The sequence below is a fragment of the Mesocricetus auratus genome, unplaced genomic scaffold (assembly GCF_017639785.1).
Source record: "Mesocricetus auratus isolate SY011 unplaced genomic scaffold, BCM_Maur_2.0 Super-Scaffold_100010, whole genome shotgun sequence".
Classification (NCBI taxonomy): domain Eukaryota; kingdom Metazoa; phylum Chordata; class Mammalia; order Rodentia; family Cricetidae; genus Mesocricetus; species Mesocricetus auratus.
In genome coordinates, this window is record NW_024429194.1 from 76,246,375 (window position 1) to 76,263,348 (window position 16,974).

Below are 16,974 nucleotides of genomic sequence, written 5' to 3' on the forward strand. Positions count from 1 at the left end.
ATGGTACTTCTGCCACAATGGACCTTGAACTGTGAACCAAAGCAAACCATATTTCCCTTACATTGCTTTCACTGGGCTATTTTTTTAATCATAGCAACAGGAAAAGTAGCTAATACAGAAAATTGGTACTGAGAAGCGGGCCAATGCTGTGATAAATCCTACCATGTTGTTCTTAGGCCTTTAGAAATTTCTGTGGCTGGAATGTGCAAGAGTCTGATACTTAAGGCTAGAAAATCCCTAAAATGCTGGAAGCATTTTTAATGGGCCATTCAGGTGGGATGGAAGACAAAAATGCAAAAAAAAAAGCATGGAGGCGTGACTCATGAGATTTCAAAATGGAATGAAGACCTTCCATTAGGAATTTGGCTAGAGGTCATTTACGTGGTATTTTGGCTAAGAATCCGACTTCATTCTGCCTCTATCCTGAGAACTTGAGTAAAATTGAATTTAAAGATAAAGGACTTCTTTGTTCGGCAAAAGTCTTCCAATAGGATAGCATTCAGGCTGATGCTGCCGAAAGCTCCTGCTGCTACTGAGACATCTCTATCATGAAAGATTATACTTTGCTGTTTGTTTTGTTCAAGACAGGGTCTCTCTGCTTAACCTTGGCTGTCCTGGAACACATTATGTAGACCAGGCTGACCTCAAACTCACAGAGATCTGCCTGCCTCTGTCTCCCAAGTGCTGGGATCAAGGGCATACACTACCACACCCTGCTAGATTATAAGTTAGAACTGTGATCCAAAATAAACCCTTGATCTCTAAACTTTTTTTTTCCAGGTATTTTTATCATGGCAACAGGCGAAGTAACTAATATATCAAGATAAATTCAGGGACTTAAATCAGCCCTTTCTGTAATTCTGAAATTAAATAGGGAAAAACATTTTCAGTATTCCCAAAGTCAAATAATGCTTCTAACTATGTGACTAAAATGGCACCATTCTTACTTGATTGCTCATTTCCAGCTGTGACTCTTAACAGTTATGCTGTACACACTAACCTCTGCTTTCTCAACTTAATTACTCCTGTTACTTTCTCAACCTAATTACTCATGGCTAAAACTCAGCTGTCTCATTTTACATGGGTGACTCACCTACAATCTGATGGGTTTGAAGCAAGGTAGTCAGATCAAAAAGATTTAAATGACTGCCAATGGGAAGGAAGCCTGGACCCAAATGTCAACCATGGTGACTACATGCTTTTGAGCAGCTAGAACGGTAGTGGCGACATGAGGAGAGACAACAGGAAAGGCTGGGGACTGCTATCTGGTTACAGCCAACAGGTGAAGCAGCGGAATGGAGACTCGACTTTCCAGTCTGGGCTTGCCCTTCTTTCCCTCCCACCGCTCATCCACTACAGTGTCTTGACAAGATGCCAGAGGATGAGGGAGGGGTGGAGTGGACCGAGATCTTGGGGACACCAGGACACAATGAAAATTAGCTCAAGATGGTTACCATCAGAAGGGCTCAAAAGCAAGGGAGTGAGCTTACTTCTAAACGGGTCATGAATACTCTTTCTTTGTAAAGATGGAGTCCCACTGTCTGCTGAAGATGAGCATGGATCCTATTCTAGGGGGAATTTTCTGAACCAATTCTTGTCTTTGTGATTTGGTTCCGTCAGAGACAGGAATGAACACTTTAAAAATATCCAGGCAGTGGTGGCTCACACCTTTAATCTCACACTCAGGAAGCAGAGGCAAGTGGACTTGAGTTTGAGGCCAGCCTGGTCTAGAGTGAGTTCCAGGACATCCAGAGCTACACAGAAAAACCCTGTCTCAAAGAAAAAAATTATAAAAGCATCACAGATGACCCATGAGAGAAGCACGCACCAGTACCCCTCTTGCCAGCCCCAAGCACATACTTGGCATCACATGTGACCACAATGGAAGTTTTCTCCCCTGGAGGAATGGGGCCCCCAGGCCCAGGCTCCTGTTTCTTTGATGCATTTCCTTTTTCTCTACTTTCTTCTTCACAAGCACAGTCATCTGGGGAATGAAATTTAAATCAAACATTAGTGGGAGAAGGTAATTTATTCCCAACAATGCTGGAATAACACACACACACACACACACACACACACACACACACACACACACAAACACACACAATTAGCTTTTGCAGATGGCTAACAGAACAGAGAAGGAGGGGGGAGGAGGAACCCATAAGACCAGCCAGGATTAGGGAAAGGTCTCCGGCCCTTACCATCTCCCTAGTTGAGGACTTCCTGTATCTCCTAAAGCACACACTGGTCTGTGTCAAGCTGTTTCTGTCCCTCTCCCAGCCCCAAGACTTCAGGGGCACAAGTATTCAAATAAAAAAGATACCAGGCATCAAGTGTTGGCAGGCCATAGGGCAAACTCACTAACTCAATAGGCCACAAGGCTGGCTCAGGCTCAGTTCCTGGACCTTAGAAGCAGCAGTTGTACCATCTACCTGGAGAGATTTCTGTGTTCACCAGACTGTTCTCTGGTAGCTCATCAGCTTTGTTGTCTCTGTTGTGATTCAATGAATTAACATTTTCGCCCTCATGAACAGAAACAGCAGCCTCCCCTGAACAGGCCTTGCTTCTGCCCTGTGGCTCAAATCTAAATTGTTGTGCTTTATCCCAGCCAGCCAGCCTGCAACTGACGAGGTCCTGAGGAATCTGTCCTTTATTCCTGGAAAAAAAAAAAAAGACCATGACTGTGTCAGGACTTCAGAGCTGAGACATTACAGTCAACTAAAACCACACAAATTCAACGTAATGAACTATGCCTGTAAACATCTGTACAATGTTAAGCTTCAGGGAAATTTTAGAGTAAAATTTGTGGAGAGGGTAATATAGCCTTGTTACACAAACCAGTCTTGAACTTGCAGTAATTCTACTGCCTCTGCCGCCCCAGTGCTAGTGTTGTAGGCATGAGTCACCACACCATCTTGAGGTGAAATTTCTTAATATTCATTCATTCACCCAATCATTCATTTATTCTAATATATGTGTAGGCATGTGTCTCAGGGTGTGCTTGTAGAGGTTGGAGAGTGACTCAAGGGAATTGGTTATTTGTGTCTTACTTTACATTAGGTTTGGGGGACTGAATTTGGGTTTCCAGGCCTGCATATAGCAAGTGCCGTTACCCAGTGATGCAACTCGCTAGCCCAAGGGATGAGATTTTGTTTATAGACTTTCAGAGGGAAACATAAACAGGTATCACACAGTTGATTCTACAGAATATCTTAAATCCCAGTTTAAAAATCAACTTGTGCCCCTCCCCTGTCACCTATTACCTGAAACTCCAGGGCATACTTACTCTATCCAGATCACCATTGCCTTGCTTTCTCCTTCCTTCAATGTTCCAAAACTGGTCATTCTTGTAACTTCAATATCACCTTTGTTTATCAGTAAGAGTGCTCCATAGGGCTCCTGAGGGTCCTCACCAATAGTGGCAGTATCTCTGAAGAAAATATCAAACTATGTCAAGGTGCTGAGGCCTCCCTAAAGCGCTGGTGCCTTTTCCTCATCTTCCTCCCACCTCCCTGGAGACCAACTGATTGATAACGTGAAAGAGAGACCAGTCAGTGACTCTACAAGCCCCACAATTTCTCAAGTCATCTCACAATAAAGCATCACAAATCTCCCAAAGACTAAAGGTAAGGAGTGAAACAGGTGGCATTTGACCTATTCCCAGAGGTCACAGTGCTGAGATTTCTGCTCTCCATCACCTCTAAGATTTCAAGGGGTGGATGTTGGGAAGAGGAGAGGAGGTACTTGCATTCAGAGAACCTGTATTTGGAGTAGTTTTTCCTTTGCTTTTAAGTACAGTCAAAGGCTACATAACTACATTTCCTTTACAGTGGACTGCATACTTAACACTGCCTAAATATTTCATTGTTCTTTTCTATATTGCATTTGTCCAGATGTACACCTAACACTTACAAAGCCTGCAGTATTTGGCACAGTAGCACAACATGTAGCCTACAGCAATAGGCTTATATAATTGTACTCTATGATATATGCACAACCACTAAGCTGCCTGACTAGTAAATTTTCAGAACATATGCATTATTAAGCAATATCTGACTGTATGGGAAAACAAATCAATGGGAAGTTTTGCTCTTCAGGAAAAAACTTCTTTCTCTCAAAAAGGACTCCTCTGCTTCTTTATGTCCACATGCTCAGTGACCCAAGAATAGAAATGGGCAGTATGCTCTGGCTCCTTCATTCCAGCAGCTTCCACTCCTCTCCCCGCTCCCTCCTGTGTGTGTGTGTGTGTGTGTGTGTGTGTGTGTGTGTGTTGCCATGGCTCATATGAAAGTCAGAGGACAACTATGGGAGTCAGTTCTCTCCTAGTATTTTAGTCCTAGGGATTGAACTCAGATTGTTAGCCTTGGCTTTTAGCTGCTGAGCCATCTTGTCAGCCTGGTGGTATGACCTTCTGGGACAAGCATCATATATACAATTCACAAATAACTGAAATGACTGAAATGTTAGACAGCACTTGACTACAACTCTTAAAATTAAACTAAAATTGGCCTTTTTATTCCCAAAGGAGAATGGTTTGGATACCACCTCTTCACGGGGGTCATGCACAGTGCTCTCCAGATGTAGCATGACTGGCTGCTCTCCACCACCACAGCATTGACAATGTCGTGTCTCCTTGGTGTGTACCCTTCCGGCAGCTTCAGGGAGTCCAGGCTGAAGAAGATGCTGTCCTCTATCACCCCATTCCTCCCACACAGGCTGGAAATGCAAACCTGCAAGTGCAGTGCTGAACATTGCTTGAAAGTGTTTATGGACAAGGGGCACAGTTCTCAACACTTGCCTCTCTGACTCAGACCAACCCAGCTGGCCTTGCAAAGCTAGTGAAATCCAAACAACACAGATGTACAAGAGCCTGGGAGCTTTCGGGCTAAAGATGAGGTCTGTGGTGGTTGCTTTCTCAAACTGCCCTGACATGGTCCAGCTCATGCATCCACCCCAGTGCACTCAATGCTTCCATGACCTATACCATTCCCTAAATCACCAGCTGACAAGGAAGCTCAAGGCCCACAACTCATCACATGCATACTTTGCTCTAGAACTCCTTGAACACATCCAGGTACATGCTGTAAGTCAGACCTTAATTATACAAGCATGCTGCTGCCTCTACTTCCCTTTAAGAAATATTTGCTTTCTGTGAATGGGTGCTTTGCTTGAATGTCTTTGCACCATGTGCATGCAGTGCCCTTGGACACCACAAGAGGGAGGGCATTAGATTCCCTGAAACTGGAGTTCACAAACAGTTGTGAGCCACCATGTGGGTGCCAGGGATCCAACCTTAGTCCTCTGAAAGAACAGCAAGTGCTCTTACTCCATTACTCCAGCCCAGCCTCTGCTTCCTTAATGAAGCACAGGTTAGGACTGAGGTTTATCTATGCAGGCTTACTAGAGCATCAAGGAGAATCCCAGAAAGCAATTGTAACAGAAACACAGGAACCACTCACTCATCAGCACAATACCTTGTCCACACGCTTGTACCTCAGTGGCTTCACTGAGATTGCCTCGCTGCTCCATGTCCCTGGCCTGATCCAGTACTCAGCTTCTACCCAGTCTCCTTTGCATGGGCGGAAACCTGAATGGCCAAAGAGAAAACTTCAATAACTTTCAAATGTGCAGTATACTCTGAGGTTATAACACATTGAAATAATTTCTGGTCCATCTTTCCTCATTTCTTTGTCATGATCCAATTCATGTAACCACCTCAACCTGAATCAATCCATGCTCTCACATTAGCTAAATGGAGCAGAGTTTTGGGTATCAACCATCCTCCAGCCTCTAATATAGTGGTTCTCAGCCTTCCTAACGCTGTGACCCTTCAATACAGTTCCTCATGCTGTGGTGACCCCCAACCATGAAATTATTTCATTGCTACTTCATAACTGTAATTTTGCTACTGTTAGGAATCACAATGTAAATATCTGATATGTGACCCTTGTGAGAGTCACAACCCACAGGTTGAGAGCCACTGCTGTAAGAGAGCAGAAAACCCAGTATGGTCAGTCTCAAGTCAGGCCTGTCATCTCAGATCCACAACCCCATTAAATCTACTCTCTATATTTTGCCACATCAAAAAATAGTCTTAACCAGGTGTGGTAGTGTACACCTTAAGTTACAGCACTCAGAAGACAGAGGAAGGTAGAGCTCTGTGAGTTCAAGTTCGGCCTGGTCGACACAGAGAGAGTTCTAAGCCAACCAGGGCTACATGTGAGACCCTGTCTTAAAAGACAAAAACAAACAAACAAACAAAAACCAAAACTAAAACCAGAATAAAACTCCAAAGAGCCTGGGCTGCGAAGACAGCACAAGCATGATGAGTTAAAATCCTAGAGTCACATAAAGTCACGGTGTGAGGGGGCACATGTGTAACTGCAGTGCTGGAGGAGTGGAGACTCAGATCCCTGACACTCTCTGGCCAGCCATTCCAGCCAAATCCAAAGTTTGGGCTAAATTGTTAAAAAAAAAAAAAGCGAACAGCAATTAAGGAACGGCACCTATGGCCTCCTTATTAACCCACCCAATACATACATCATACTCAGAGAGCATGATGCTTGTGCTCATATACACGTGTGCATACAGACACACATAATCAAGACTATGAGGCAGTGATCACACCACAACCACAGTCAGGGTCAGAGAAGATGAACATTGGTGGGGCCCAATCTGCAGAATAATGCTACCCACACTCTGGGTGGGTCTTCCCTCCTTGGTCAAGTTCTCTGGAGACACGTTTATGCCCGGAGATATTTCCTGTGTGGTTCTAAATCCAGTCAAGTTAGTAGTGAATATTAACTGTTACAAGTATACCTGTTGTCAACTTGACACCCAAAATCTATAACATTCCACCTCTGGCCCTCAAAGGCTCATGGTATCTCATATTACAAAATACACCCATTTCACCTTCAAAAGTCCCTAAAGTCTTAACAGTGTCAAACTCCTCAAAACTAGCCAGAGTCTCCCCACTAAGATTCAAGCAAGCTTAAAAGTGAGCCTCTGTAAGAACAACAGACAAAAAACAATATACTTCTACTATACAATGGACACAATACATATCCTATTTCAAAAGGGAGAAACAGAGGTATAGCAAGGGTTGAGCCAAAGCAAGAGTTAAACCACTAAACCAAATGTAAGCTCCCAAAGCTCTATGTCCACTTGGGGGCCTTATGATGGACTACTGTAGGGCGCCAATAGCCTTGGTGTCCTGCCCCTTTAGCTCTGCTACCTATAGCGTGGACCAGCTCTACTCTATACCTGGGGCTTTCCTTGTTGGACATCCTGGGAATCTCCATTATGGATTTAGTCTTCTCTATCACCAATTCATGCAATGATTTCTAGGACCTTCTTCCAGGAAATCCAACCCTGTCACACAATGGCCTCAAGGGCTTTCTGGAACTTCAGTGCAAATCTCAGTAATAGTCCATTCTGCATGCCTGGGAAACCAGCACCATAAGGATGGCATTGTTAAGTTCTGTTTCCAGTTTAAGATGTAGTTTGGTTCCCTTCTTCTGTAGATCTTGGTGGCCGAGTCCAGGGAAACAGTGAAGCACGAGCCTCTGTTGTGGCCATTCTCAGTTCAGTTCTCTCCTTTCGTACTTTTGTTAGGTAAAGTCTTGCAATCAGGACACCTGTCTAGTTTTAAGGCTGCTAGTATTTTTTTAAAGAATTTAGCTGCTTTCCTGTCACTCGCCTTGTCTGTAACTTCAGCCCCACTCACACCAATTTTTCTTATTTTTCTGCTCAATCTTACTATAAATCTAAGTAAGAATTAATAGAAACCAGGCCACAGATGAATACTGGTATTGTCTTGAAACATTCTCCACCAAACAACTTAGTCCACTGCTTTTGAATTTAGTTTTGAGAATATGGGCAGGAAGCAGCCAAATTTTCCAGAATGTAACATGGATAGCTTGTAGTCAAATTCCCAGTACAGTCCTCAGTTCTTTCTGAAATCTCATGAGCGGAGACTCCACTTCCCATTCAGGTCTTCCGTATTCCCACCAGAATGGCCCATTAAACTCTGTGTAGCATTCTCGGGCTTCTCTAGCCTAAAGTTCCAACTCTTCCTTCTCCTGCAAACAACTTCCAAAGGCCTATGAACCTTATGGCCAGCTTTCTCAAAGCAATAGTCCCGCTTCTCAGCACTGACTGTCGATATTAGTTATTTAACTTACTGCTGTGAAAAAATACTTAAAACCAACTACAAGGAAAGTTTTTTTTGGGTCACAGTTTGAAGGTGGAAGAGATGGCATTGAGAGCAGCCCTAGTGGTGGTGCTAGAATGTGAGGTGTCTGATCACATCAGGCGCACTCTCAGGCAAGAGAAGAGAATGCTGGTCCTGAGCTCACTCTCTCCTTTTTTCCTTTCTATTCAGCTGGGACCCCAGATTATACTACAGTGCTGCTTACATTCAGAAAGGTCCTCCTGAGTCTACTTCCCTAGTGCTAGATAAAAAGTGGGTGCTACCACACATGCCTAAAAATTTATTATTGTGTATGTGCACTTGCACATGTGTGTGCATGTACCTGCAGGCTCTGCATGCTGAGGCATGTGTGTGGACGTCAGACAACAACTCTAGAGTCAATTTTCTCCTCTCATCTACACAAGAGTTCTAGGGCTCAAACTCAGGTTGCCAGGGTTGCATAATAAGCACCTTTACCCACCGAGCAACCTGACCAGCCTTGGGAGCAGGCCTTAAAAGTAACAACCAAAGAACCTAGGGAATATCAGAGATGAGAACAACTCAGGTGATTGCTTTAACTGACAAGGGGGAGTCTGAGCCAGGGTGAACCTCACTGGGTTGTACCTGGTGCTAAGTTCTTGGAAAGTCCCTTAGTCCACTCACTATTTGGACTCCATGCTTTGGTAGTGTCTTTCACATTATATTTTTTTTTCAAGAATGTTCTTTTGCTACAGTAAAAACCTGGGTTTTATAGTTATATTAATAGAAAATTTCACATTTTAAGCACATATTCACCCTATAGAAACCACACAAGTTTTTCTGTATTAGGAAATCCACACACCTCAGGTAAACATTTTGTACCTCCAGTGAGGTAGAATAAGGTAGAAAAGACCAATTATTAGATGTGGATTTAATTAGTTACTTCTATAATTAAAGCATACTTTTACTGTCCACTTCTAAATAAACATGTTTTCACTTGCTATGTGGAACAGAATGAGCTGGAAAAATAGTTGACATAATCAGTTGTTGCCCTTAACAACCTGCTGACAGTCACATACACTTCTGTAAAATCATGATGGCTTGCCCCCATGCCCCCTACCTTCTGGTTTTAGAGAACAAAATAAAAATATAAACTACTGAGGCCTTTAAAAAATTATCCTGGTTTCTGTCCACTGGTGATATCTCTCTTCCAACTGGTGTTGACGTGTTTATTCCAGAAAGATCCATCAACATAGTCAATAGTTGCTGTGTTAAACACCTTCCACCTTTTGTATCTGGAAACTTCTCCCATCAAGGCTGCGCTAACTAAATAAATAATCATGGGTCTAGACAATCACAAGCAACCTTCAGATTCCTCTGACAAAACAGGTTTCAAAATCCCCAATAGCTATCTGTCAATTTCATGTTGGAACTATAGGTTACCAGTCATAGTAACATAGGAAGCTTCCTGGCACGTTAAGTCGGCTGCCTCTGGCACCCAGGCTATAGGGCAGCTGATACTCATCTTTTGACTGTAGCCTAGTGCTATCCAGCTCAAAAGCAACTCCCATGGTAACATTTCCAATTCCCTTCCTCTTTGCAGTATGTACTCCTTTTTTCCTGGAGGAAGAACTGATTCTCACTGTTCTAGTCTTCAACAACTGGCATGGTATTCACTACTAGACAGTAGGTGTACAGCAAACATTGAATTAAACTTAGTGAATGACATGAGCAAATTATTTCTTTAGGCATAAAATAAAAATTTAGCTTGGCTAGAAACAAATGTAATTAAAAACAGAAAATGAGAAACTGCAAGGTGATCCAAGTCTTACTTTACTGAATACAAAGTATCTTAGAAAGAACTGTTCTTGGGCTGGAGAGATGGCTTGGAGGTTAAGAACACTGGCTGTTCTTCCTGAGATCCTGAGTTCAATTCTCAGCAACCACATGGTGGCTCACAACAATCTATAATGAGATCCGGTGCCCTCTTCTGGCATGCAGGCAAATATGCAGGCAGAACACTGTATATATAATAAATAAATAAATCTTAAAAAGAAAACAAAACTGTTCTTAAGCCAGATGTAGTGGCTCAAACCTGTAATCAGGCCAAGAATTTAGGAGACTGAGGCAGGGAAGGTAGGGTCACTGCAAGCTCTAGCCTGGCCTACAATGTGAAACCTGGTCTCAACAAACAAAAAAAGGACATTTCTTAGACCAACACACTATCTTTGTATTAGCAACTCAGTGACCAGTGAATGTGTTTGACAGATAAATACTAAAAGCAGAGTTTAAGTTGCCCCCCTCACAATCCAAAGTCCACCCAACATTCAAGAACCCCCGTGTGAGGCCAACACCTGGCAGCCATTCCCAAACATGACTCTTTCAATAATATGTGTAGCTGACTTAAACGTAACCCATAAAAATTACTAAAAGACAGAAAATTTCATTTTAAATATGAAACAGAAACCCATCTGGCTACCTTCGCACACACTCTCCAGAGAGAAATATGTGGTCTGGCTGATGTAACCAGCACCTTCTAACATGGATGTCACACAGCCAATCAGTACTCTGGGCCTGGAGTCTGACAACCCTTTGCAAGAGTTTTTGTTATCATCTTCCCATTTATCAGAGACAGCTTCCACCTGTAAGACAAATGAGTGACTCTTTACATCATTATGGAGGCGAATAAGAAAAAAAATTACAGGCATGACTCCATCTTGGATTGGGAAGTTCAAGTTCATGTACAGCAGGTTCAGTGCCTGTTAAGATTTGCTTCCTGATTCACAGAAGTGCCTCCTGAAGGGTTTAAAAAAAAGAGTTAAACAAACAAAAGCCCAGATTAAGCTGGATGTGGTAGTGCACAGCTTTAATTCCAGCACTCAGGACGCAGAGGCAGGTGGGTCTCTATTAGAGATCAGTCTGGTCTATGTAGTGAGTTCCAGGTCAACCAAGTCTACACAGTGATACTGTCTCAAAAAGAAAATTCTTTTTGGCTTTTAAGTTTGTGTCTGTGTCTATGTCCATGTGTGTCTGTGTGTACATCCAAGCAGTTTCCCATGGAATCCAGAAGATAGTATCTGATCTGCTGGAGTTGGAGTAACAGGTAGTTTTAAATCAATGGATGTGGGTGCTGGGACCCAAATGAAGGTCTGCTACAGGAGCAACAAGCACTCTTTTTTTTGTTGTTGTTGTTTTTTGTTTTTTTTTTTCGAGACAGGGTTTCTCTGTATTGTTTTGGAGCCTGTCCTGGAACTTGATTGGTAGACCAGGCTGGTCTCAAACTCACAGAGATTCACCTGCCTCTGCCTCCCAAGTGCTAGGATTAAAGGCGTGCACCACCAACGCCGGCAACAAGCACTCTTAATTGCTACGCCATCTCTCTTGCTCCTGGAGGATCTTTAAGGATCTCTATGGCTTGTCCTTTATAAGGGCATGAATCCTATTAATGAACCTATCACTCCTTAAAAGTCTTACCTGTAATTCCAAGAACCATGGGTGTCAGAATTTAACATAATTTTGGAGACAGAGCTGTATAGCAATCTCTTCTGAATAAATATAACAATATTCAAGAAAAGATTAGTAAACTGAATGTAATTGCATATTATAAAGAATATACACCACAAACAAATGGGATTTATCCCAGAATGTAGAAATGGTTAAACATTTGAAATTCAGTCAACATATTACATAACATGATGAAGAAAAAATTATACAAATATTTCCGTTGATGGATAAAAATCATTTGGTAAAATTCAAGCCTTCTGGGATAGAGAAGAAAGGAAGGATAGAATTTAATATGGCCAAAGCATATGCCATACTTGTATAAAAGTGTCTTCGGACTGAAGAGGTGGCTCAGCAGTTAAGAGCACTGACTGCTCTTTCAGAGGAGCTGGGTTCAATTCCCAGCACCTACACAGCAACTAATAACCATCTCTAACTCCAGTTTCCAGGGATCCGACACCTTCTTCTGTCCTCTTCATGCACTGCACACACAGATTCATGCAGGCAAAATACCCATACACACAAATTAAAAACACTCAAAAATGTCAATGTCTTTATGAAAATTGTCATTAATGCAAGGAATAGATGCCACAATAATTTTATGTTAAGATTTTCCAGGCCTGGCTTAATCCTGGCATTCAGGAGGCAGCAGCAGGCAGATCTTTTTGAGTTCGAGGCCCGTCTGGTCTACATAGCAAGTTCCAGGATAGCCAGGGATACATAGAGAGACTGTCTCAAAACAAAAAAATCTCAACAATCCTTCACAATACAACAACTAAGTTGGAATAAAGAGGGAACTTTTCTAGCATAGTTAAGACTATAAACGAAAACGCCATGGTTCACATCAACCCAATGCTGAAAGAGGAAAAGCTTTCCTCCTCAAATCAGGGAACAGGCAAGGGTGCCCACTCTCCTCACTTCCATTCAGAACTATACTCAAAGTCCTCACCAAAACTATTAGGTAAGAAAAAGAAACTAAAGGTATCGAAATTTAAAAATGAGCAAAATTATCTTTGTTCACAGATAGCTGGATCCTGCATATATAAATTCCTAAAGATGTTACATTCTTTAAAAAAAGTCCCCAAATGGTTAAAGCTAATAACTGAATTTGGTAAGGTATTATGCACACAATTTGTTTTGTTTCTATGTTTTTGCAATAAAGAATACAGAAAAGAAATTAGGCTTCAAAAAGAAGCTGGACAAGCCGGGCGGTGGTGGCGCACGCCTTTCATCCCAGCACTCGGGAGGCAGAGGCAGGCGGATCTCTGTGAGTTCGAGGCCGGGCTGGACCGATAGCCTCCAAAACAATACAGAGAAACCCTGTCTCATAAAAACCGAAAAAGAAAAACAAAAAACAAAAAGAAGCTGGACATGGTAGTACATACCTTAATTCCAGCAGTTAGGTGGTTAAGGCAGAAGATTGTGAACTTAAGGCTAGCTTAGGCTATATTATAAAAAAGAATACTTAGGAATCAACAGTTGAGGAGACACACTAAAATGAAAAACTTCAACATGTAACTACATAAAATGAAGCCATGTAACCAAGTCAACAATGATTTTGAGTGTTGGAGCAAGAGCTTAGTGGATGAGAGTTCTTACAGTGCTATCATGAGGTCTAGAGTACAGATCCTAACATCCATGCAAACAAGTTGAAACCATGTTATTAATCTAATATTAATTTGATAATTTTATTTTGTATATCCTCTAATCTATCACTCCTACTTCTAAGAACTTATACTACCAAAGAACTATTTTTATATAAAAAAGGATATTGCTGAATAAAAGTCACTGATCATCTTTGTTAATTAAATGTTTTGATGTTGTTTTATCTTTGTTTTATTGACAGGGTCTTGGTAGGAAGCCTTGCCTGGCCTGGAACTAACTATGTAGACCAGGTGGGTCTATAGAGATCTATCTGCCTGCCTCTACTTTCCAAGTGCTAGGGTTACCAATCTTTAGAATTTTAAACCATGCTTTTAAAACACTAGAGAACGTTTTAAAAAATTAAAGAGTATATGAAATAGCATACATTTATAGGAAGACTGTGCTTTCTGAATATAAATTTCTATGTCTGAATTATTTGTTTTTTTAAAACAGAAATCACTACAAAGAACAAAAGCTCTCCCTCATAGGCACACTTCAGTATGTTCTCCTTGGTTAGGCCGAGTCTGAGAGGCTAACTTACCCTGATTGCTTTCAGTCCATTTGATATTTTGTTTTCTTCAACAACCGCAATAACTTCCTGTCCAACATTCAGAAGCACTTTGCTAGTCACGGCATCATTGGAAAAGTAGATCAAATCATCAATCATGCCATAATCACTGCAATATCTTGTCACAACACCCTGCACAGTTTTCAACCTGGTATCACCTAGGACAAGTGAGCAAAGAGGTTATATTAATAACAAAAGATAATCCTAGTGCCAGAGAGAATGGCTCAGTAACTTACAGTACTTGTTCTTCTTCCAGAGGACCCAAGTTCAGTTCCTAGTACTCACAGTAGGGGTGGAGTGTGTGTGTTGTGTGTGATAACTATAGGAGGGAGGGAGGGAGGGAGGGAGGGAGGGAGGGAGGGAGGGAGGGAGGGAGGGAGGGAGGGAGAGAGAGAGAGAGAGAGAGAGAGAGAGAGAGAGAGAGAGAGAGAGAGAGAGAACCATCTGTAGCCCTGAGGATCTGATATATCTGGCTCTGTAGGTACCACACACACAGAGTACTCTCTTGTACGGGCTCTGTCTGTTTGTCTGTCTGTCTCTTTGTCTCTCTCTCATGTGCACAATTAAAAAAGCAGTAAAATCCCACAATTAAACTCTACTGAGAAAGGCAAGGCATGGACATTCATGGGGAGAGGAACTTAATTGGCTGGGTTTGAGAACTGGAGAAGCTGCCACTGAGTTGTGTTCGAAAGAGTGATTTTGAAACAGAATCCTAGGTTCTGAGGGGTACAGGTAGTGAAGTTGGTGGGAAGAGCTTTGACTCCAAAGCCAGACTGCCTGGCTTGACTCTAGCTCTTTTGTCATGTGTAAGTAACCCTGAATGTTGTCCTTAACCATTATACATCATCCCCAGAGCTTCTATCCCTGTTTATCTTGTAAGTATATTTAATAAAATATATCAGACCTCTTTTTCAGATAGCATTATTTCCATCTTCATTTTGGTGTCAGAAGCGTTTACCCAGCCCCCAAAACTCGGAGACAAGATCCAGGCAACCTCACTGCCGCCTGCCTGGCACACGGTGCCACGGCTGTGCCAAAGAACTCCAGCCCTTGGAACGCAGTTCACGGTACCCACCTCCCATTGCTGGCAGGACGGGAACTCACAGCCTTTACACCTGTTAGTGTTCATTTTCAATTATTTTAGGGTTGGGCTTGGAAGGAGGTGTTCAGACTTGGGCACCCCTTTCAGATAAGTTTATGATTTAGATGAGATAGATATGCTTAGTTTAGGATATAAGTAGATTATAACTTGCTTATCATCTTCTATGTATATATGTTGTATAGATTCAAGTTTTTGTACCAAGTTTAAATCTTTTATTTAGACTAAGGGGAGTTGTAGGGGTGAACCCCACAAAGCTATCCACCCTAAGGGCAGGGATAAGGAAATTCAGGACAGGTGAAGATAAAAAAGTGAAAGAGAAACGAATCCTTATTATTTTCTCTTCCTCTGGAAGCCTGCCACGCTTCTGACTCCCCAGCCCTTATAAGTTCTTATTCTGGTAAATAAATGTATTATATTCTATATTGCATTGACCTCCCTCAACAATACATGTCAGTTACCACCTATAAATGAAGTCAGCAGCTATCACTACATGACAGCTGGATGATTAAGTAACAGAACGCACGTGTAATGTGTACACTTTTGAGTGGTAGGCACAGCTAGGGTGCCCTGTGTGTTACTAGGCTTATATGGGCATCTGAGGAGTCCTAGACATGGACTATTTGTTACCACCTTATCAACCATCATAGCTACAATCTTGAGAGTGAGGTTCCAAACACATCACTGAGGGCACAGGAAAGAGCCATCTACTTCAAGGGAAGTAGAGAAATGTGGCCGCTCAGGGAGCTATCATGAACTGGAGCTGCAACCACCATGTTTGAGTTCTCATTACACTGTTCCTGTGATCAGATCAGATGACACCTGTGGGGACAGTACATCGTCACACTGGAGCCCAAGCTGTGGCCGAAAGCCACTACTCTTTACAGTGGCTCTCGACCTTCCTAATGCCTCGTCCCTTTTATACAGCTCCTCATGTTGTGGTGACCCCCCAACCGTAAAATTATTCTCATTGCTACTTAATAGCTGCAATTTTGGTACTGTTATGAACGATAATGTAAATATCTGGTATGTGACCTCTGACAGGGTCATGACCCACAGGCTGAGAATCACTGTTTTGGAAATATGACATCATTTCCCCAGGTTACACTTTGCATATTACATCTACATATAGAAGGCCTTTACTGTGCTGTGCTCAACAATTCCATTTTAAAAATGTTATTTCTAGCGTCTCTTACAGGCAATTCATTCCTTGAGGGGATGGAGAAAGCAATGGGGGAGACATTAGCCTGAGGTCCCATGCAAAAAATAAAAAAACAAAAACAAAACAAAAAATCCACAAAAAATAACAACCCTAGAGAGAAAGGCACAGTAACTTCGGCAGATGGGACTGCCTGGGAGGGTGCTCCTGCCAGAATTAGAAGTCTGGCGATGGTAAAGAATTCAAAGCGAATGATTCCATAGCTTTTCCAAAGGACAACTTGAGGCGGTGGGACTGCTTGCGGCTTCCAGACCTCTTGAGAGGTCAGAGGGAACAGAAACCAGGCAGAAATGTGGAAGAGACATCTGGTCACTTCGTGTGGCACAAAACCACTCACAGTGAGAGCAAAGGAGAATGAGGAAGCCAACGGTACTGATCCAAGAGTAACAAGGCACACATGCAAAAGCTTCTCCGAGTTTCTCCGAGAAAATGATAACTCGTTTGGTTTATAAAAGAAGTGAGGGGTGCCGGGCCTGAAGGCAAACATCTTTTAATCCAGCACTCGGGAGGCAGAGGAAGGCTTATCTCTGTGAGTTTGAGGCCAGCCTGGTCTACAGCGCGAGTTCCAGGACAGCCAGGGCTACACAGAGAAACCCTGTCTTAAAAAAACAAACAACAACAACAACAAAAAAAAAAACAAAAAGCAAAAAGTACCCCCCCCAAAAAAACAAACAACAAAAAAAGCAAGAAGCGAGGGCCAAGCTCATCTAAAGGAACCTGAGCACGACCCGGAGGGGTCGCAGCCCGCCCCACCTCACAGGCCTGTCAAAGGG

At 42.5% G+C, this 16,974-nt stretch overlaps 1 protein-coding gene across 1 annotated transcript in view; it reads right to left on the bottom strand.

Moving 5' to 3' along the window:
• Positions 1-16,974, bottom strand: part of Mov10l1 (Mov10 like RISC complex RNA helicase 1) — a 64,185-nt gene that overhangs the window by 47,069 nt on the left and 142 nt on the right. Inside the window, exons 2-8 of the mRNA XM_005067076.4 lie at positions 13,857-14,041; positions 10,650-10,812; positions 5,475-5,587; positions 4,546-4,730; positions 3,287-3,430; positions 2,433-2,656; positions 1,861-1,984 (exon numbers count right to left, since the gene is read on the bottom strand). Of these exons, the coding sequence (XP_005067133.1) occupies positions 1,861-1,984; positions 2,433-2,656; positions 3,287-3,430; positions 4,546-4,730; positions 5,475-5,587; positions 10,650-10,812; positions 13,857-14,041 (1,138 nt within the window). The remainder of the gene's footprint in view (positions 1-1,860; positions 1,985-2,432; positions 2,657-3,286; positions 3,431-4,545; positions 4,731-5,474; positions 5,588-10,649; positions 10,813-13,856; positions 14,042-16,974) is intronic.